This window comes from Corythoichthys intestinalis, unplaced genomic scaffold (assembly GCF_030265065.1).
Source record: "Corythoichthys intestinalis isolate RoL2023-P3 unplaced genomic scaffold, ASM3026506v1 HiC_scaffold_23, whole genome shotgun sequence".
NCBI lineage: Eukaryota > Metazoa > Chordata > Actinopteri > Syngnathiformes > Syngnathidae > Corythoichthys > Corythoichthys intestinalis.
In genome coordinates this window covers 7,409,412-7,432,130 of record NW_026651592.1, presented here as the reverse complement: position 1 = coordinate 7,432,130, position 22,719 = coordinate 7,409,412, and the positions used below count along the sequence as shown (strand labels likewise).

Sequence of the window (22,719 nt, the reverse complement as noted above, 5' to 3'; positions counted from 1 at the left end):
ATGCTAGTTTGTCAGTCAATGTGGCGGCCGCCTCATGTAAATAGAACTTTTCTGGTGAAAATTCTTTTGAATAAATGCTTAAATCCCTGAATTCTTAATAAATATGGACACAAAACAGTCTTGATTCTTGGTTTAAAGCAAAAAAAAAAAAGGTGCAGTTAGCATTTATTTTATGTAAATATGTCGAAGAATGATCTTAGTCTGTTAGACAATGTGGCGGCAGCCTTACAACAAAGAGCTTTTTACATTGAAAATTCTTGTGAAAAAACTATAAATATAAAAATAGTAATTACCTTGAATCTTCGAACAAATCACTTCTGAGACAATCCTTCCTATTTGTATGCGGTACGGCTTTCATGCTTTTTCAACATAAATCCGGCGTTGGATCGCTGCATGTGTCGCTGCGAACAACTGCGAATAACTGAAGCGGATTGTGAGATGGCCCCCTACTTGATGCTGGGCGCAGTGAAGGTCGAATCTGACCCGTCAATGTCATTATGAAGTCTATGGACCAACTTCATTCCTGAAGAAGAACAAAGCAGATGTTGCTTGTTTTTATTAAGGTTGCAGGTTTAATACAACCAGTTAAAAGGGGGAAAAAAAACTATTTTAATGTTAAGACATTTTTAAAATCACACAAACAGTCCTCCTACATAAATAATGCAGCAATTCCTTACATGAAAGCAGTGGAAAACCAACTAAAATAAAAAGAGTGTGTGTGTGTTGGGGCAAGTGGAAAAAAAGCATTATTTAAAAAAATTTCCCCAAACATGCCCGAATATTCTGCGAGGGTTCACATGTGCAAAACCACATATGGCAGACTCAAGTGCCTGATTGACCCCAAAACACGTCCCCGACAGCTGTAAATGTGTCAGCAATGGCAGACAACTGCCCATGAGACCTTAATTTTCTATTTTTTGTCTTTTAAATTGCGGTTAGAGGGTAGCATGTTGCACCTGCACCAGCCACGATGTCATGAGGTTATCCCCAAAACTTTCATTTGCAGGAATGCAAATTGAATGTTACTGAAAATGTTGCCAACTACTACCTTCATTAGGCTTCTATTTGCCATTTAGCTTTAGCACAGAGTTGCTGAACCTGAAAATTTTCTGAAAATGATATTAAGAAAAGTTCATGGACACTGTAAATAAAGATTTTTTTGTTTGTTTGTTTGATTGTTTTTTTCTTATAGTTTTGGAATTTTTAGGGGGATTCTTTGGAAGTGTGTTGTGAAACATTTTTGGTTTCTTTTACATACATGTTATAACTAGGGCTGTCAAAATTATCGCGTTAACGGCCGGTAATTAATTTTTTTAATTAATCACGTTAAAATATTTGACACAATTAACGCACATGTCCCGCTCAGACAGGTTTTAAAAGACAGTACAGAGAAATGCCCACATGTTAATTGTGTTTTATGGAGTTTTGCCGCCCTCTGCTGGCGCTTGGGTGCGACTGATTTCATAGGCTTCAGCACCCATGAACATTGTGTAAGTAATTATTGACATCAACAATGGCGGGATACTAGTTTATTTTTTGATTGAAATTTTTACAAATTTTATTAAAATGGAAACATTAAGAGGGGTTTTAATATATAATTTCTATAACTTGTACTAACATTTATCTTTTAAGAACTACAAGTCTTTCTATCCATGGATCGCTTTAACAGAATGTTAATAATGTTAATGCCATCTTGTTGATGTATTGTTATAATAAATAAATACAGTACTTATGTACCGTATGTTGAATGTATATATCCATCTTATGTCTCATCTTTCCATTCCAACAATAATTTACAGAAAAATATGGGATATTTTATAGATGGTTTGAATTGCAATTAATTGTGATTAATTACGATTAATTCATTTTCAAGCTGTAATTAACTCGATTAAAAATTTTAATCGTTTGACAGCCCTAGTTATAACATTTCTTTTTAAAAACAAATTGGTAAATGTAAAAGGTTTTTTTTTTTTTATATTATTATTATTATATTATATTTTATATTATATATATATATATATATATATATATTTTTTTTTTTAAACGTATAAGTAGCCCATCAGCCAACTTCAAAAGAACTTCGAAAGCAAAACGAAACCAGTTCAAAACATACTTGAATATTTCCCTGACTCTGTGTCTGTTCCACAAAAAACCTAAACGAATTCCAAAATGAAACCAACAGAACCTATTGGTCCAATCCCAAAAAAAGCTTACTTTCAAACTTAAAAAAAAAAAAACCAAAAAAACCAAGGATAATTTCCTTGGTGTTCACCCATTAATATGGCAAACTTATGTTTTTCTGTTTTTTTTTTTTTTCCACTTTCATTTGTTTGTCGTTCACGCTGCTTCTTTTCCCCTCCCACGGGGTGAACCTTGTCCATCGCGTTTCAAGGAAAAGGCCGAGGGGCCAGACCCACGCTGCGCCTTTTGATACATCTTTAATACCCGAGCGGCTGTTTTGTGTGTATGTTTGCCTGTGTGTCTATCCTTGCATAGGTTTGTTGTAGTGTGTTTCATTTCCTCAGAACAAAGCTCATGTGATCTTTTCACCCTGCCTTGTGTGGCATTAAGATCTTTTTTTTTCCATTAATGTTTGGAGGGGGGGCAGCTCAGGGATCTCATTTTAATTTGACATTTAAACATCTGTTTTCAATTTCCTTCAGGAGCAAAGTGTGCGTGGGCCTGTTTGTGTGTGGCTGAGACAGATAGTTAAAAGGGTGATGAACCTGAAAGCGTCGTTAGCTGACCTTTCAAGGCAGGATTCCAACGCCAGTCATGACATCAGTTAACTGCGTTAGCTTCAAAAGCAGCTTTAATTTTCTTCCATCCGTGATTGATCGTACGATGCAATACTGTAGTAGAGTAAAAACTCACACAAGTAACGTAACGGCCTAGATCAGTGTTTTTCATCCTTTACTGAATCACGGTACGTTTTAACAGTGGAAAAGTCTCGCGGTACACCACATACTGAAAATGTTCCAAAATTACTTTCTGTGCAATATATTTAGTTTAGGGCTGTCAAACGATTAAAATTTTTAATCGAGTTAATTACGGCTTAAAAATTTATTAATCATAATTAATCGCAATTAATCGCAATTCAAACCATCTATAAAATATCCCATATTTTTCTGTAAATTATATATATATATTCTGTAAAATAATTTGTTGGAATGGAAAGATAAGACACAAGATGGATATATACATTCAACATACGGTACATAAGGACTGTAGTGGGCATTTCACTCTACTGTCATTTAAATCTGTCTATGCTGTCCTTACTCCGAAGCGTCTACTTTTTCCAAAGCTAGACAGCTAGTGAACGACGCCTTAATAATTAGACTTCTTCCTTTTTCATCTGATTTATTAATAAAATGGCCTCAAACCATTGTCCTCTTTAGACCGCAGTGAAACTACAAAAAAAAAAGTACACAAGCATTGCATTAGCAACAACGTTAGCTTAGCACGCTATACAGGTTCACTAAACACAAACAAAAAGCGTCTCATACAAAAAATAGAACATTTCGCTTACTAACATAATATGTACATTCTTTACAACAACCATACTTACGGACAAATCTTGTCCAAGGATCATATAAGCACAACATTACAACGTAGGCGTCAGCCCGAGACGTCGTGCAGCCATATTGAACTGGGAAGAAAGCAATAAACCATGTCGCAAAGCGACCACAAGAGTTCGCTGTTAGACAGCACAAAAAACCTTGCTGTAAAACTGACCAAAAGGCAGAATACTGTCTGAGCGGGACATGTGCGTTAATTGCGTCAAATATTTTAACGTGATTAATTAAAAAAATTAATTACCGCGTGTTAACGCGATAATTTTGACAGCCCTAATTTAGTTATAAAAAAAATTGTCAGTATTTATACTTACTCAGTGTCAAACTTGAGCCTGTTTATATGAACACAAAGCCAATATCCTGGCAGGAATGTCCTTCAACAGCTTCAACAGTCTTTCTCTGTTTTTTTTTTTTTTTTTTTTTTTTTTTTTACAACAGTTAGGCATGAAATTTTTAGAATTACCCGACAGGTCGACTTTAGCAATGTCTTTAACTGCATCCTGGGCCGATCATCTCACTTACAATAGCTTTTCAGGCAAGTAGTATTAATGTCTCTACCACAATGTAGGACTTTTCAGATTTATCTCTCACGGCACACTACGACACACTGGTTGAAAAACACTGGCCTAGATCTTATGGTTCCAAGTTTAGGATTCCAGTCTAGTTTAAAATTGAAAGTTAGCTTTAATTATGTTATTTTACGCTCTCATCACCAGTGTTGGGAATAACGCCATTATAAATAACGCCGTTACATAACGGCGTTATTTTTTCAGTAACGGGGTAATCAAACTAATTATTCTTTCCGCCGTTACAGCGCCGTTACCATTACTGACGGTCAAAAGCGGTGCGTTACTTACTTTGAATAAATTGAAGAAACTACCAGATGTAGCCAGTCTACTCTGCTTTGTTCATTTGTCATCCAAGACCTGGGGTGCGTTCAGGTTCATGGCAATGAAAATAGTAAACACACATAGCCTACCTTTGCAAGAATGATGGAGTTGCCGTTTGATACGGTCATGATGTGCAGGTCCTGCACCCATCCGTAGCAAAACTGTTTGTAGGTTTGTAGCGATTTGTAATTTCGGAATCGCTGATGAGTTTAGTAACACACACCAAACAATAAATGCAGCAGAATGTCCATTTTGCGTAATTGTGGAAGCCCGTCGACCTCTTTACTCCATTTGTCCTCGGCTTGCTCGTAAAGGTCAACATTGTTCTCATCCTTGAGTTTGATCATATACCTGTTCTTCGCCTTGGTAACGAGTTTGTCTCTTTATTGAACTGGCAAGTTAAAGTTTAATGTCCAGCGAGCCAGACCTGCTTCCAATATGGCTGCGTTGTTGTCAATTCTCACGGGATCCCCCATTCTGTGACGTAAACGCTCGAGCATAATAGCGCACGTACTTCAGAGACGGTGTTTTAACACACAAACCGGAACAGCGCGTGCGGCAAACACACACACGTAAAACAGATGCAGAGGGATATGATGGCAGAGCATTCAGAGGAAAATGTGTCCTTTACGAGGTGGAGATATAAACACTATTTCAAGTTGGTCTAAATTAAAGGAAAGAACATGCATGTAAAGTGTAATTTATATCCTGGGGCAAAGCTTTTTTTCGACATCTGTGGTAAGCAATTCAAATCTGTTTATTTTTGTTGCATTTCAAGAGTAGGATAAATCTGTTGCCGGTGAGGTGCAATAAATATTACAAGGTTCTATAACACAACTACCTGTCTGTCCTTCTCTAGTCCACTGACTCGAATACTGCTCAGAAAATTTCAAATTCTTTGACATACAACAAGTTCTTTTTAAAGTAACGGAAATAGTTACTTTCCCTGGCAACTAGTTACTTTTACTATAGAGTAATTCAGTTACTAACTCAGTTACTTTTTGGAAGAAGTAGTGAGTAACTATAACTAATTACTTTTTTAAACTAACGTGCCCAACACTGCTCATCACTCTACAGCGCTATGTTTTTACAGATTAAATAAAGCCTGTATGTATGTAAGACACGTTAGCCATGCATCGACAGTAGTCATAATTAATAGAAACCTAGCCCTCCGCAGGGCGAACGTTACATGAGCAAGGGACAGTAACGTTAATCTTATTTATTAACGCTGAGAAGCCTACTGCTTTATGATGGCGGCTGTTTACTAACGCCACTGACATTTCGCATCTAGTTCTATAGACATGTGATATCTATGAGACGCATCAGACGCCACCTGCTACCACCGTAGCATCATGCGGGCGTAGTTTTTAGCAACGTCGCCATAGTTTGTAGCGGCTGTCGGCTGCAGTCAGGTATTTGGTTTTTTTTGTTGTTGTTGTTGTTTTTTTTTTTTTTTTTTTTTTTGCTTCTTCCTCTCCGCACGTGACGTCAGCGCGTTGTCCCGCATTAAAAGTAGTCTGGGCAAAACATGATTGTTGCTTAGAGCTGGGAAAACTAAACGATTCCTCGAGGCGAATAAAATAACTCGGATCCGTTTTTAAACTGGAGTTAGTCGAGTTGCTCGAGTATTCGTTTCAGCTCTAGTGGGCATACTTATTGCCCCCCCGGCTCGTTTTCTAAGGGTCTGCTGGGAACGCCTGGCAGAGTCCCATCAGAAGAAACTTCAACTCAGATCTCCGGCAGAGCTTCGCCCATGTCCAGGGTGAGGCGTGGGACATTGAGTCGGAGTGGACTTCGCGCCTTTCGTCACCATATTTGAACAAATCTGCCCCTCTGAAAACAACATTTTCACACTCTGCTCTTTGACTCCCACTCATTTACACAACCTCACATACGCACTGAGACTGGTCTCCCTGTTAATAGTGCAGGAAATACTATCCACGAGAAGACAGCTGCAGGCTTACACCAAGAGACAGAATTCTCGCATAGAATCATTATCCCCAATGCACACGACCGTGCACGAACCCCCAGTTTGTCATTATGACCAACTTTTTTTCTCAGAGCATTTCAACATGCTGAAAGCTTGAATGAATGTCTCGCTTTGGGGTCACTTTTTGGCATATGTCTGTAGCGTGTCCTGGTCTCACATATTCAGGGGCGCACTCAGCTGTGTTTACAGCAAAGAGGTGTTAGTTTGGAGGGGGAGTGGTGGGGGCGCTGTGTGCAGGGGTTCACAGCAGCAGTGTTGGTGTAAACATGGGACCATGCCAGTTTTCCCTCAGGCCTCTTCCCTTTCTTTCATATCCTTCCTGAGTTGGCTTGCGTAGTTAGATGTAGATGGTGAGCTTGGAGAGACACAGTGAGGAGAGGAGTCGGTTTTAATGTCGCCAGCTATGTTTTTATAACAGGAGCCAAGGGAAAAATCCCGTTTAGGGTTTCAAGTAAATGTTTAGGTTTGAAAATGGTTTGGTGTTTTTGCTGTTCTTATTGCTGTTTTTGTCCGAAGACTTCCTCCACTCATACGTCAAGCGGGAGTTTTATCAGTCTTTTGCCTTTCTGTTAGGGGTGCACGATATCCATTTTTTGATACTGATATCGAAAAATTCCTGCTCCTCAAAGCCGATACTGATATTGAAAACCGATAATCGGTGTTGGGCACGTTACTTTAAAAAAGTAATTAGTACATTACTCACTACTTCCAAAAAGTAACTGAGTTAGTAACTGAATTACTCTATAGTAAAAGTAACTAGTTACCAGGGAAAGTAACTATTTCCGTTACTTTAAAAAGAACTTGTTGTATGTCAAAGAATTTGAAATTTTCTGAGCAGTATTCGAGTCAGTGGAATAGAGAAGAACAGACAGGTAGTTAACTTGTTAGGTGCTTCAGCAGATTTGAATTGCTTACCACAGATGTCGACAAAAGCTTTGCCCCGGGACATAAATTACACATTACATGCAGGTTCTTTCCTTTAATTTCGACAAACTTGAAATAGTGTCTATATCTCCACCTCTTAAAGGACATTTTTTCTTCTGAATGCTATGCCATCCCGACCCTGTGCATCTGTTTTGCGTGTGTTTGCTGCACGCGCTGTTCCGGTTTGCTTGTGAAATCAGCGGCTCTGATTGGCTTACCACGACACATGACTCTAACCCTCAGCCAATCACAATCACTTCCAAGTTCCATCGCATCTCTCGAGGGGCTGCATTCAGGTAGGCCCGTTTTCCCGACAATTCAAGTCACCTTCAAAGCGTCTGCCGTCCTCAAGATGGAAGCAGAATTATTGCTGGCTGACAGTGGGAGATGGGAACGAGGCTAGCATCAGGTGTAGCAAACACAGAAACGTTACCAAACTTTGGAAAGCATTGTCTAATTGAATGAGCAGGGACAAACAGCTTGGAGTCAGAAGTACGTGCGCTATTCTCGAACCTGAACGCACCCCAAGTCTTGGATGACAAATCAACAGGGCAGAGTCTCGACTCGACACGGCTGTTTGTTTCTTCAATTTATTCAGTGTAATTAACGCACCGCTTTTGACCGTCAGTAACGGTAACGGCGTTGTAACGGTGGAAAAAGTAATTCGTTAGATTACCCCGTTACTGAAAAAATAACGCCGTTACGTAACGGCGTTATATATAACGGCGTTACTCCCAACACTGCCGATAATAAATATATAATTTTTAAATGTATAACCTAAGTTCTTGAACACCTGGAGGTTTCAAAAAAAAAACTAGTGGTGGATTCAACATACAGTGCCCTCCATAATTATTGGCACCCCTGGTTAAGATGTGTTTTTTAGCTTCTAATATATTTTTTTTAATTCAAATAATCCCAGTACGGTCCCAGTTGAAGCCTGGGCCCGAAGCTCCATAGTTAAATCAGTCAAATCAAATCAACTTGTATTTGTTCAGACCAAATCACAACAACAGTAACCTCAAGGAGAAAACAAAACATGTTTTAAGGTGCAGTAGCCCTACGCTGGATTTCGACCTACTTGAGCATTAAAGCTTTTTGGGTTTTTTTTTTTTTTTTTTTTTTTTTTTTTTTGCTGTCCCAGGTAAGACCAATACCCACCCACACCTGGCATCCTGGTAACACTACTGTTGGTGACCCTTGCGTTAGATATTAATTTTGGTCAAATTAATGCTTTTTTTTTTTTTTTCAAATTAATGAAATGTTTCAGCAATAAAATTGTCAAAAATGTCAAAAGTGCTCTGTATTTTTTTCTTTCTTTAGGTCACATGTAGACACTTGTGTTAAATGTGTTCATAATACCATATTAAATCAACCGAATGCCTTTGAATTGAAACAAGGTAATACAGGTATTGAAAAATGGCATACGGTTTTCCAAAGAATAAATATTTTATTGTTATTCAACTGGTGATTTCCACCATTAATAAGTACCGTATTTTCGGACTACAAGTCGCACCTGAGTATAAGTCGCACCAGCCATAAAATGCCCAACGAAGAGAAAAAAAACATATACAAGTCGCACCAGAGTATAAGTCGCATTTTTCTAGGGGAAATTTACTTGATAAAATCCAACACATAGAATAGACATGTCATCTTGAAAGGCAATTTAATATAAAAATACAATAGAGAACAACATGGTGAATAAGTGTACAGTGTACAGTGCATGAACAACGAAATGTGAATATACTGTCCTCACCAGGACGCTACGGCTCGGTCCTGGCTATTCAGCGGGCTAAACTCCCAAATGACGATGCTTGACGTCCGTATAATTTGCTGACTTTCGTCCTCAATACCAAACAGGTTCACATCGACATAAATAAATAATAATTAGGTGCTTTTACAGCAATGACATGACACAAACGGTTAGCATGTGTTTGCTAGCATTAGCACATCGTTCAAACTACCACACAACTGGCTCTAAGTGTCCGATCGCGGGTGGAAAACACACAACAACAACAGAAAAGATGATACACACAAGCATTGCCTCTGTAGAGATATTTTACAAGCATAAACAATGAACGTAGGTTCGCAGCCGTGTTTTTTCTCTCGCTAACTTGCCCACTCAGTCAGAGCTACGTAGCTTTCAGTCTTTTTCTGGTATGTGAGCGCTCTTCTTCACGTAAACAAGCGCAAGTGCGCCCCCAATCGGGCGTGAAAGCGCCACAAACTAAAAGCATGCATTTTAATGTAAAAAAGTCACTAATACAATTGAACACACATTGCCAAAGGCAGAATGCAAACGTGGCCATAGCTACTAAGAGTTAGTCAGATAACTATAGCATAAAGAACATGCTAACAAGTTTACCAAACCATCAGTGTCTCTCCAAAACACCAAAATAACATGTGAAATTATATCATAATGTGTTAATAATTTCACACATAAGTTGCTCCTGAGTATAAGTCACACCCCCAGCCAAACTATGAAAAAAACTGCGACTTATAGTCCGAAAAATACAGTACACTGTGCGAGTTATTTTGCCGACTCTGGTAATCCCATGTGAAAGGAGCTCCACATTACATGACTTAAAGAACGTTTTGGCTCACTTAACTCAAGTCAGGACTCAGGAATGTGCTGGCTCTCTCTTTAGGTGAGAGGTTTCCCGGAGCGAGTCTGACTTTCATCTGGCATTTGGGAACGAGCTGAGCAGTGTGAGATAACCCAGCCAAAGCTCACTCTTAACCTCCCCGAACAGCTACAAATAATCTGTATTATTTATCCTGTGCGTGCATATACACTATATTCGTGTACTGCATGTGTGGCCTGAAATTTATTAGCACTCTTCATATGTTTTTTTGCACTGCTAAGCTGGAAAATCTAGCTAGAGGCGCAGCATTGTTGCTTTTCCACTGCATCTCTTACGCCTGCCCTCCCTCTGGGAAAGTTTTATTAGTCGATTTTAAACACATATATTGTAGGTAGAAGACACATATAGATCAAACCATTTGGTTGCCATGTCGATGGGGAATTCATAAGCGTGTTGTGGCGTACCACTGAACACCCGGATAGTTTTGGGGGAGTTTCAGGACAACCTGAATGGTGTCCTGGTGAAGCTCCCTTCACCTCTAGAGTGATATGCTTCCAAAATTTGTTTGACAGCTGTTTCATTGTTGTTTCATGACTGGTTATGAAGCTGTAATAGCATCTAACTGGTGATTTTTTTCCCCTACAGTTCTGCGTGATGACTTCAGACAGAATCCAGCCGACGTGATCGTAGCAGCCGGAGAGCCAGCCGTCCTGGAGTGTCAACCGCCCCGTGGACATCCAGAACCCACCATATCCTGGAAAAAAGACGGCCTAAACATTGATGACCGAGATGAAAGAATCACAGTGAGTAGAGGACCGATATGTCGATGCATTTATCCAGAATGGCGCCGGCGATGCGAGTGAAGTCATTATTGCAACTTGAATTGTTTGTTGAGACATTGATTAGCTCATTATGTTGAGCCAATCTAAAGCATGCTGTTTAAAAAACCTTAATGACCGGGGCGTACAAACCTCCTTGCCTCATTAGTCAGCGGCAGTGCATTGATTGGCTTCAGTCCTCGTGATGAAAACACCCTGAAAATACTTCTCTCTGAGAAGTTGGACTCAGCAGTACTATCAATTAGCATGCGGGTATCGGTGGACAGTGTCAAAGAACTCTGTTTCAGAAAGCAACGCTCCAGAAAAAGAAGTCCCAGCAGCTACCGAGGACAGAAATTATGGAGCCGGGTCTTGTTTTTATTGCTTGGCTGCCTGCTAATGTCTTGGCTACTGTGACAAAGTATAATTTTTGATTATGCGGTCTTTCAAAGTGGTGCTGGTGTAAAACATTCCATTTATATAGTAGTCTGGAGGGCGTGAGGTGTCCAAGCACGAGACAATTCTCCCTTCAGAAATCTTTTTTAGGCTATGGTGCACTTTCCAGAGTGCTTACACAATGTAATTTACAAAAAGCTTTTACAGTGTATCACAAAAGTGATACGGTGTTACATCCCAAGGGGGGCTCGCGAAGGGCGTAACATAAAACAAGCCACACAAATGTACGAGTGGACACAAATTTATTTACACAATATTAACTCACAATGAATATGTACAGAATGCCGGCGAAGCGTGACTTCAGGGTAAGCCCAGGCCAAAACAACAAACAAAAGGAACTACACATAAACCCCACCCGCTAACTAAACCCTAAAAGGAACAAAAAAAAGACAGCTTCAAACCTAACTTCCTACTCTATACAAAACAGGAGAAAACGGGTTGAACAGAAATGGCGACTTACCCTTACTTGCTTCAGTGCTCTTATTTACAGTGGTGAACAAAAACGATCCAATAACGAATAAACACAAAAGACCTCACCGAAAAAAAGTGGGAGTGTATCAAAGTAGCGATCAAATGCAAACGAGAGTGAATGGCGAGCAAATAGCTGGCGAGGAGGACCGCGGCAGAATGCTGTCAAATGCGACTTCATAGAGCGTTGACAGCGGCAGGTTTATGAAGCTTGGCCCCTTTTTCTTGGCCAATCAGCGGTGGCGACGTCGTCGGTCCGTCCTGCGTCGATCAGCTGTCGTCACAGTGGGAGGGGAAGCAGCCAGCTGGTGGAGGCGACGATCAGCTGATTGGAAGAATCTCAGAAAATTAACCATTAAACGGCCAGGGGCCGTCACATACGGATATTTAAGTATATCTTTTCATGGGACAACACTGACAAAATGACATTTTGACACAATGAAAAGTAGTCTGTGTGCAGCTTACCGTAATTTCCCGAATATAACGCACACTTTTTTTCCCAAAATTTACTCGTAAAATCATGGCTGCGTGTTATTCACGGGTACAGGGAGGGACGGAGACAGAAAAAATTCATCTTGATTCATGTTCCATTGTAAGCATGGACCAGCACAATATTACCCAATCCGAACGACAGTGATATAATAATCAAGTTTCATGTGATAAATAATTGTTTTCATGATATTTTTCACATCTAATAAAATTAAAATGTTTTTTGGGACTATTTGTTTATTATTTACCGGTACATTTTTCTAACCTTTGCGTTGCAACATGCCGGCACACGGCGATGTTGTCTTGAAGACAACGTATATGGCGAGCCGTTTCGTATAAATGTTGACCGTGTGGTGAGCTAGCACAGGAGTCTGAGGAAGAGTGTCGAACCACTGAGCCAAGCCGCGTTGTTTAATTTACATTGAAACAACGTACGTCTTGCACGCAAATCGCGGGACATTTGTTTAGTTCTGGCTGTTCCCTTAACAAAACTCTTCCCCCCGGAAACTACACAACTTGCCAACATTAGTTCCGCTGGTGAATTCTGTTCAACCTCGCTACAACTCCTTACTTTGTGAAAATTATTATCGTATACTGTGAGCAATTTTACCACAGAAAATTAATATTCAATTTTTTTTTTTTTTTAATATTTGACAAAAGGATTAAAAATGCTGCAACCGCGTACTTTATAAAAGTTCGAGACACGAGACTCATATTTATTGGTGCTAAAATTAGGATGCGCTTTATACACGGGTACATGAATTTTCCATAGATTTTACAGGTGAAGTTGGGGTGCGCGTTATACACGGGTGCGCCTTATATTCGGGAAATTACGGTATATAACAGTTAATTCATTTTCCCCTCAAAAAGCCTCAAAATATTGCCATTAATATCTAAACCCCTGGCAAAGAAAAGTGAGTACACCCCTTAGAAACTATGTACAGTACATCCCTAAATGTCCAAATTGAGTACTGCTTGTCATTTTCCCTCCAAAAAGTCATGTGACTCGTTACAGGAGTGCTGTCAGCATTGCTGCAGAGATTGAAGAGGTGGGGGGTCAGCCTGTTAGTGCTCAGACCATACGCGGCACCCTACATCAAATTTGTATGCATGGCTGTCAACCCAGGAGGAAGCCTCTTCTGAAGACTGTACACAAGAAAGCCCGCCCGTCCTATCAGACCATAATACATGGTTCCAGTACTCCATGTGCTTTGTTGACACTTCTTCAGCAAACTGTTTGCTGGCTTTTGTTTGCATGTCCTATGGCGTATGGTCTGAGCACTAACAAGCTGACCCCCTACATCTTCAATCTCTGCAGCAATTCTGACAGCACTCCTGTAATGAGTCACGTGACATTTTGGAGGGAAAATGACAAGCAGTACTCAATTTGGACATTTAGGGGCCGTTTACATGGTGACTCTCTGAGAATACGAAAAATTTCAAATTTGCATTTATATGAGCCCGTCTCCATTAGAACAATGTCGCAATTTCGCATGAAAACAATGTAGTATTCATGCAAGGCCCTAGGGGGCAGTGTAAATTTACAAGGCGACAGCGAATGATGCACTTTGACCCCACCAAAGTTCTTTAGCCCGGAAAAAAATATGCCCGCCCACTCGAAGCAATGGCATTTCTCTTTTGTTCAAAAAGGCACAAATATGGAAACATGGATATTGATTCGTCAACACGGAACAAGTCCGTGAAAGTGTCCAACCCGCATCATTCCCTGTCATCTCTCCATGTGTGAAATCAATGACACGGGTAAATCCCGCATCACCTTAAACGGGAATTTACCGGGATATGTGTGTGAAAGGGTCTTTAGCAACATGTATGTATGTGTATATATATTGGAAATTTGACATTAGCCATCTACATACTGTATCTGGAACACCTGCTTCTGATTGGGGCCTTTTTGGATGAACACCCTTGTTTTAGCCAAGTGATTTAAAAAAAATACTTTTCCCTTGTCCTGAGTATATTACTGGCTTAGTCCCTGTAACCATCCATCATTGCAGGGTCATGCTGAGAACCTAAAAAAAGTCAGGGAAAACAACTGTTTTCTCTGCACAGGTCGCGTAAGGTTGAGAGTCCTGGTCTCGAGTCAAACTCATAAAGGGTACAAGTGCTCGCTTTTCTTTTTGTTTTCTTTATAAGCCGCACTGGTGCAGCCAATATGTCTCTGGCCCCCTAGCAGCGTAATTGAAAGGAACAAGCACATAATCTTGTTTGAAGAGAAACAAATAATAGCCATCCCCCTGGTAGGCAGTGCATGAAACCATAGTTTTTTATATGTGACGGTTACTCAGGAGGTTTGGACTTGATGTATTGATTGGATAGACAGTGAATTTTCATACCGATACGCTAATTTTAAAGTCAGAGTCCTGCATTACCTGTCGAAGGGAGATCCTGAGTAAGGAGCGATTTCTTGAGTCTACCTACTCTCGTGCAACCTTGTTTGAACTAAAATTGTATAGCGCCACCTAGGGGTGTGACAAAATATCAAAATGGTGATATATCATGATAGTTTGTATCCGAAAAGGTTATGCTCCTGCCATTAATCGAGATTTTGTTTTAAAAAGGTGTCAATGTCTAAAAAAAAATAAAATAAAAAGGAATCAACAAGTTGCTACCAAAATCTTTTGCCATAATAGTGTCTCAGTTAACTCTAAGGCTGTATTTACGGTGCATGACGCCCAATCCATTTAGACTGGGAATGGCTGTTCATTCGAAACCAGAGCATTCACAGTCATTCCGTCCGATTTTCAGGGCATTTACAGGTCACTTGCGGTTCATTTTCGGGCATTTTCAGGTCATTTCCTGTTGAGTTTGAGTCACTGCCTTTTCATATGGGTGATTCCCAGGTCACTTCCTGTTCTGTAACTCAAAATAAACAGAAAGTGACTCATAAAATACCCCAAATCATCAGGAAGTAATTGAACATCAACTGGTAAATGACCTTAAATGACCCAAAATGAGCTCATTGCCTGGCATTGGCTGCCACTGACAGCCATAGACGTTCAATCCGTTTGAAGTAGAACGAATGTTCATTCGCTGCCACCCTCCCACTTCAAACGGATTGGACGTCTACTAGTGATAAACTCATTCCAATTCACACCATAAGCTTGTTTTTCTGTTTATTAGTTGTTCGTAGAATATCCTAAAATAATTTCCTGACCAATATATCGATAATTGTTGTATCGCCATATCGTCAGATCATCCATCGTGAGCTTTGTATCGCAAATCCTATCGCATTGTGAGGTACCAAGAGGTTCCCACTCCTAGTGCCACCATTCTAAGTGAAAAATGTTTCCCACCCGTAATACATAGCTGCCTGGTCATCCGTAAAGGGGGATACTACCATTTCAGGTCCCTTCTCAAAGTTTCGTCTTTTTTTCAACAGATGGCGTTTTCAGATTCAGATTCTGAATATTTATTGTCATTGTAACAAAAAGAACAACGAAACTGTTTGGAGCATCCATACAGCTAAGTTGGTTAAGTGCGAAACCCATATAACAAATACTCTTCAGTACCAAGTGTAAACATTGACACTAAAGTTGCACCGATACCGATACCAGTATCGGCAGGGGGCGCCGATCCGGCCCAAATTGGTGGTATCGGTATCGACGAGTACCAACATTTAGGGCGTCGATACCATCTACTGGCATCACTTCAGCGAAAATGACCTGTCCTCCCCACGTGAACTAATTTCCCAAATCCCGATGCATGACATCTGTATGTCTTTGTCTCGAAATTACCAAACGACAATAACACTTTCGTCTTCAATATTAAAGATGTTCACAACTACGCATATCCTTGATGTTACGCTGCTTTTCTAACATGTCATTCACAAACGATTAGCATGCGTAAGCTAACGCTTGCTGTTATAGCGCCGATGGGATCAGAAAGGTTAAGACTGTGAGAGACTAAGCAAATTCATGGTTTCATGATGAACAATGAGTGGCAAATTCTTCAAACTCGTCCTGTTTATGAAAGTCGATTTTCATATGCTGGTGTTGTGCAGTAATGAGCAGAAGTGACTTCTGTGGCCAGAAAACACTCAAGCGGCGCAGCGCGCACACTAGATATCATTAGATAGCAACCTAAATGACCTATGTTAGATCCCATGCCAACTCGCGCGCGCACACACTAGATATCATCAAATAGCAACCTAGATGTGCTACAATAGATCCCATGCCATTAGCTGCGTGAGCCCCGAGCGACGCGTTGTCCATATACTACATTGATGAATTAGAAACCGCCATGACTGAATGGAAGTTAAGCAGGCCAAATCAATCCATACCAGTGACTATAGATAATGCTGCAAATATTGTTAATTCAGCACATGTTACAGATGGACTCGGACCACAAATAGGATATTTTGCTTATATGGTAAATATAGCTGCTAAGAGAGCTGCGGCAATCAACAGTGTGCCCCACTTTACAAACAGTAAAGATTGTTCTCAGCACTTATATACAAAATTTCTTCAGATCAGTAATAAGTAAGCACATAAATATTATGCACTAAAATGCTTGTTTATATGATGGCACTGTTATTTTTGCTTGTTAGCAAATAAAATTTTTTTTTTTTTTTTTTTTTTTTTTTTTTCTTTTCTTTCTTTCCTTTCAAGTCACTTTATTATTATGTCTCCGTATGTACGGTAGTCTTTTTTTTTTTTTTTTTTTTTTTTTTCTTTGTTGGTGTGTGTGTGCTATGGACCCACTGTGAGATTCCGGAATAAAGATAATATATAATATATAAAATAATAATAATAATAACAGTTGTATTTTCTGTTTCAGAGCATTAAATGTATTGAATTGTATTGAAAATCGTACCCAACCTTGACTTAACTGTATCGTTGCATCCCTTATACGTATATATACGTATATATATGTATATATATGTTTATTTATTTATTTTTTTTTTTTTTTTTGCAAACAGAGTGGTATCAGAATGGTATCAGTATTGGCCGATACTGCACAGCTAGATATCTGTATCGGTATCGGGCCCAAAAAATGGTATCGGTGCAACACTAATTGACACAGTATTAGACATAGGTACAAAAAAAGACTCAACAGCAGCTTAAAGTCATGTCAGTGCTAAAGTGCAGAGTTGCTTCCTTACCTGGAAAGTTTAGATTAAGGTATGTCCTTGAGCTCTGTCATCTATTATTCCCTGAATCTCCTTGTGGTTATAAGAATTTAGCAAGTAAAAGACACATGTTTCTTTAGAAGGCTTTCATGGCACATCCGAATTGTTAAATTAATCCTTGAAAATGGTATCGCAAGATTCAAACATAAACCTCAAATGGAATTTCCATTGAGGTTATATATTGTTTTATAAAACAATTACATGTTTTATCAGGATACTTCCGCTCATTCACTGTCATTACCCTGAAGAATAACTGACAGTCCTCCCAGTTAAAAATTGAGTCGATCAGGGTTGGGCGATATGGCCTTAAGCACGTATCATGGTAAATTGAGCAGATTTACCTCGATAACGATAAATGACGATAAATTCGCCCAAGCGGACTGTTATATAATTTGAAAGTCTGAATCAATGCATGAAATACAGATTAACCGTTTCTCGTAGGTTTTTTTTGACCAGCTTTTAATTTAATATATTTAACAATTGTACATGCAGTGTAAACATTAAGTATAGATAAATGTATTGTAAACAATAAGAATTCAAGTATGAACATTTATAACAGCTTGTATGGCTTGAACAATGTACATTGTCAAAATCAATATGCCTGTGCAAACATGTCATTGTAACACAAATGACTTACGGCTTGAACAGTCCACTTCAAAAAGACAACTTATTGTTAATGGCTGCTGTGACATAATTATTCAACACAAGTGTTTACTCCATGGTTTCAGTTTTTTTCCCCTTTTTTCCACTTTTTAATAAATGCATGCACACATGAACCCCCAAACAGACACACACACATTAAAGCTATATTGATCTCCTGCAAATGAAACATTTAAGATTTTATGATGGCAGTAATGGCACATAATTAAGCACAAACAGAAAAATAGCTGGGGCCATTAAACGGTCTTATTATAAGTTTCACTGTTGGATTGTACTTTATGCTGAATGCTTTATCATCACAAAAGCTATCAGAGAAATCACACACAGACAGATACATAATAACGCGACATACTAATTGCTAGATGCAGTCCGTGCCCAATCCACTCATTAAGTTCAGCCGTTTCGACAAGGTTAGAGCCGCTATCGGACTCCATCACGTTCATTTGTAGCGTTAACCACTAGCATTAGCCTGTGGCCTGGCTACCAGTAGAAAGCACTGAAAGCACCCTCTCCGGAAACCGTGTGAGCAAGGGAGGACAGCGGGTGAAAGCCCGTATGGATGCCGCCAAGAGTCTACCTAATGTCAGGTGAAAGTTTGGCGAATCTCCCTTAAGCCACACTCCATCACGTTTGCTTGTAGCGTTAGCCACTAGCATTAGCCTATCGGGCTTCTGTTTGTTTTGCTTCCTGATAACCACGTGACTACATACGTAAGCACAATGACTGCTTTCTTAAAGGGGAATAAACATAAACAAACAATACAGAGTCAAAGCGGCATTTTGAGACTATATTTTCTTGTTTTATTAAATTTAGGGTGACCATATTTTGATTTCCAAAAAAGAGGACACTCAGCCCGGCCTCAAGATACTTGAATTTTACTCGAGGTTCACTCAAAGATGCCTATATCACTTTAATATATTTAAAGTGTGCCCCCTCACTCTGGATGGAAAAATGTCGTTTGAAAAATAATAATAATAATAATATATAGAATGCAGACCCATGGAAATGTAGTCCAGTCAATACACATACACACAGAAGGCTATGTGCCAACTAAACATTTTTATAAATTACTATCATGGCAATTGTCCATGACGAATTGTTATTCCCATTCAATTGATATTCTCATTCAATGTTCTAGATCGCACACAAACAATAACCGAAATAAACTGACAAACTATTCAACCAGCATGGTTCCAAACGTAGCAGTTCAAAACTACGTATTCCATAATGCCTAGCGTGGTTTAGCTTACTGATAGCTAGCTGAGGCAAAAATCAAACTTAGCTATAAAAGTTTACAATCACCGGCAGCGCAACGATACGACACCAAACGGGATTTTACAGTCAAAGCTCTGACAGAAGTCAACAGTTGCCATTATATACGTATTTATCGTAAAAAAAAACATAACTGGGCAGGCGTTGTGGCCAAATCGTCAACCCAGTAGATGGCGGTAATGCCTCATGATAGGGGTAAACTGCCAACAAAAACAAGAAGAACTACTCCTTCCCTCAATACTACTGGGAGCCATGTCATCGCAGGCAGGGGCTGCCACCCAGCAGCCGGAGGGACTGTCTTCAAATTGGTCCCGTGAAAAATCATAAAAACCAGACATTTTTATGAATTTATGAAACCCGCCCGGACGACGAGGATACTACGTGAAAGTAGGACTTGTCCGGGCAAAAGAGGACATTTGGTCACCCGAATTAAATTACCGAATTTACCGACATGGTCAAAATTAAGTCGGTCATTGTGAAGAATTTTGTTAACGGTAAATTTTTGGTTTACTGCACTGCTCTAAGTCGATGGCAGAAAATATGTAATTTATCGTGGTTTAAAAAAAAAGGTGGCAGTAGTCAGACCTGTTAAGTTTCACGATTTGGTCGGGAGACTCCCGATTTTGATCCCAATGCTCACGCCTCACGATTACAAAGCCAAATCTCCCGATTTTCCAAAAATGTCAATTTTTTTTTTTTTTTAACGTTTTTGTTTGTCACCGTTTTGTAACGATACCATTCGGCCCGATTCGGAAAGTGACCAACAACGAATAGCCTGGCCGTCTCCGACTTCCCTGCCCTCACTCCCCTTCAGAGCTGGAAAAGCCCAATCAATCATCTGACAGGGAGGGAAGAGGCGAAGCACCACCGACTTCCCAAGATGCTGGCACTAATAAACCGGCTTTTAGACTGGTTCAAGTCTTTATTTTGGAAGGAAGAGATGGAGCTGACCCTGGTCGGCCTCCAGTATTCGGGAAAAACGACGTTCGTCAACGTAATTGCCGTAAGTCTTACCTGCCAGCGATAGCTAACTAGCCTAATGCTAATAGCATTGGAGCTAATGATGGGAGAACGATGAGGAAGAAGTCGCTGCTTTACTCTGTGTTTTCGTGGATCAAACGTCATGGAATATTAAACCACTGCGGTCCTACCCCCACAATATATGAATTTAAGTGAGAAAGCATATCGTTACTTACTTGAAGTTTAATCATTTAGATTCGCTATTATGCTAAAGCTAAAGTGTATACTATACACTTTATTACATTATATCATTATTACTGTGCTGAAACAAAAAATATAAAGTTTCAATTCTAGGTTACAATTCAATTAAAAAACTGCCATGACAAAGATACTTTTAAAAACAAATATGATTAATTTTCTAAATGATGTAATTAATGTTTTTAATCTTGCTGATTTAGTCTGACGAAACCCTAATTGGAGTGATGGTTGATGAGATGAAGAGGCTGCTGAGGAAGCTGATGTCCAAATTTGTGCAAATGGATGTGATCAGGAAAGCTGAGGATATCCTAGATGTTGATTACAGGAACAAGGAGAACTGGCATGACACAGGCAACATAGCAGTATCACATGATGCCAGACAATACATGGAGCAAGTTGAAGACTATCTCTGATGCCACCAAAAAGAGGTTCTTTGACAGTGTAGTTAATTTTTACACAAGTGTTGTGACCAAAATGAACTTGAAAAAAAATGGTTGCATTTTGTCTTAGCGATTGTCGCGCGCGCGCGCGTCATTGGGGTTGGCAAACAGAAATCTCCCTAATTGCAATTTCTACAACTTAACAGGTATGGCAGTAGTCAGATTCAAACACACCCTCGATCAAATTTTCCATAAAAATTTTATGGTACTTTATTGAGCCGTTTTAAAATATAGTGTCAGCCAGGACTAGGATACACACACATGCATACCGCAACACACACCCACTCTGAGCTTTCATCTATGATTGTCAACTCAAGCTTGGCTACAAACAGGAATGTTCTCTTTATTTACTGCATTGCACAACAGACCTGTGAATATGCAGTATGTTTACGACAGAGTCAATTTGTCAGGCTGGAGTATATATAAATACATATATTTTTGGTGTATAGAGCTGTGGGAGCGGGAAGCAGATGGCGGAATATTTCTAATGTCTCCAGCAGCTGAGCTCATCAAAGGGTCCTTCATCCCCGGCTGCAGTGTTGTCGTTAGCTTAAAGCCGTCCTCCCATCGCGGCATGCCGGAACATGCCGTCTCCATGGCAACAGCAAAGTTCCTTGTCGTTTGGATTTTTGCAACATGCCTCCCATGTATACCCTCTATTCCACTGATGTCTATTTTGGTGGATTGATCATACATGTTTATGACATGCGTAAAATGTATTCCTGATTTCATGCGGTATGGTTTATAGGGATAATGTGAACTCCATGATGCTGCTTAGTCATTGGCCTTACAGGAACAACATGTAAGCAAACATTGTGTAAATTTGGATCATCATCTACTCCGTCCAATCGATAGTGTAACATACTCTAATTGAGTAGTGAAGTGTGAAGTTGTAGATGAAACGCTGTTATGTGATGTAAATTGTTTGAAAGGAAGGTTGAACAGCGGCCATAGTTCCATTTGAACTGATGAGTTGATTCAAAAATAGATATGGAAACTCTTAACATACCTAATCTTGGGCTGCGCAATATGGCAAAAAATATGTTGCACAATAGATGCCAATTTACAAAATATATAAAGTCAATATTGAATTTAAAAAAAAAAAAAAGTAAGGAAAACTACCCTGAAAACATTGTTCAACAATGCAAGAATAAAAATTGCTATAGCTAAAAAAATATGGGGCTTTTTATGGGACGTGTATACGCAAAGGAGAAGAAACAACCTGGTATTATTTCACGTGAAAGTACCTTATAAGTACTACTTAACCTTAATTAACCATTACGGAATGTTTTTTGGACCCTTATTATAAAGTGTAGCACGTGTGTCCCTTAACTATGAAATTATAAATGCTTAAGTTGCCCCCATTAACCTTCATTAACCATTACTGAATGCCTTTTGGACCCTTATTGTAAAGTGTAGCACATGTGTCCCTTAACTAAGAAATTATAAATGCTAAGTTAACAAACCCTAGCCCTATATAGGCCTATATATTTTTTTACTTTTACCAAACCATTAGTTACTGTCTAGTTATGCATTAACTAATGAATTAACTAATGCATTAACTCATGTTAATTAATATATTAATAAATGTTAGATAAGCAATTATAGTAATTATTGTAATGTTACTTAAACATGAGTTATTGTCTAAAAATGCATTAACTAATGTTAATTAAGGGACACTTAAAAAAAGTAAAGTGTTACCAAAATCTCTTTTTCTTTTAATCTCTTCCCCCATCTTTTTCCATTTTCAAACATTTTTGAAAAAGCTCCAGGGAGTTCTAGGGCAGC

The 22,719-nt window shown here is 39.3% G+C and overlaps 1 protein-coding gene across 2 annotated transcripts in view; it reads left to right on the top strand.

The window, feature by feature from the left end:
* Positions 1 to 22,719, top strand: part of LOC130911162 (roundabout homolog 1-like) — a 554,903-nt gene that overhangs the window by 409,159 nt on the left and 123,025 nt on the right. For both annotated transcript variants that reach the window (XM_057828938.1, XM_057828939.1), the window contains one exon: positions 10,607 to 10,764. In XM_057828938.1, the coding sequence (XP_057684921.1) occupies positions 10,607 to 10,764 (158 nt within the window). The remainder of the gene's footprint in view (positions 1 to 10,606; positions 10,765 to 22,719) is intronic.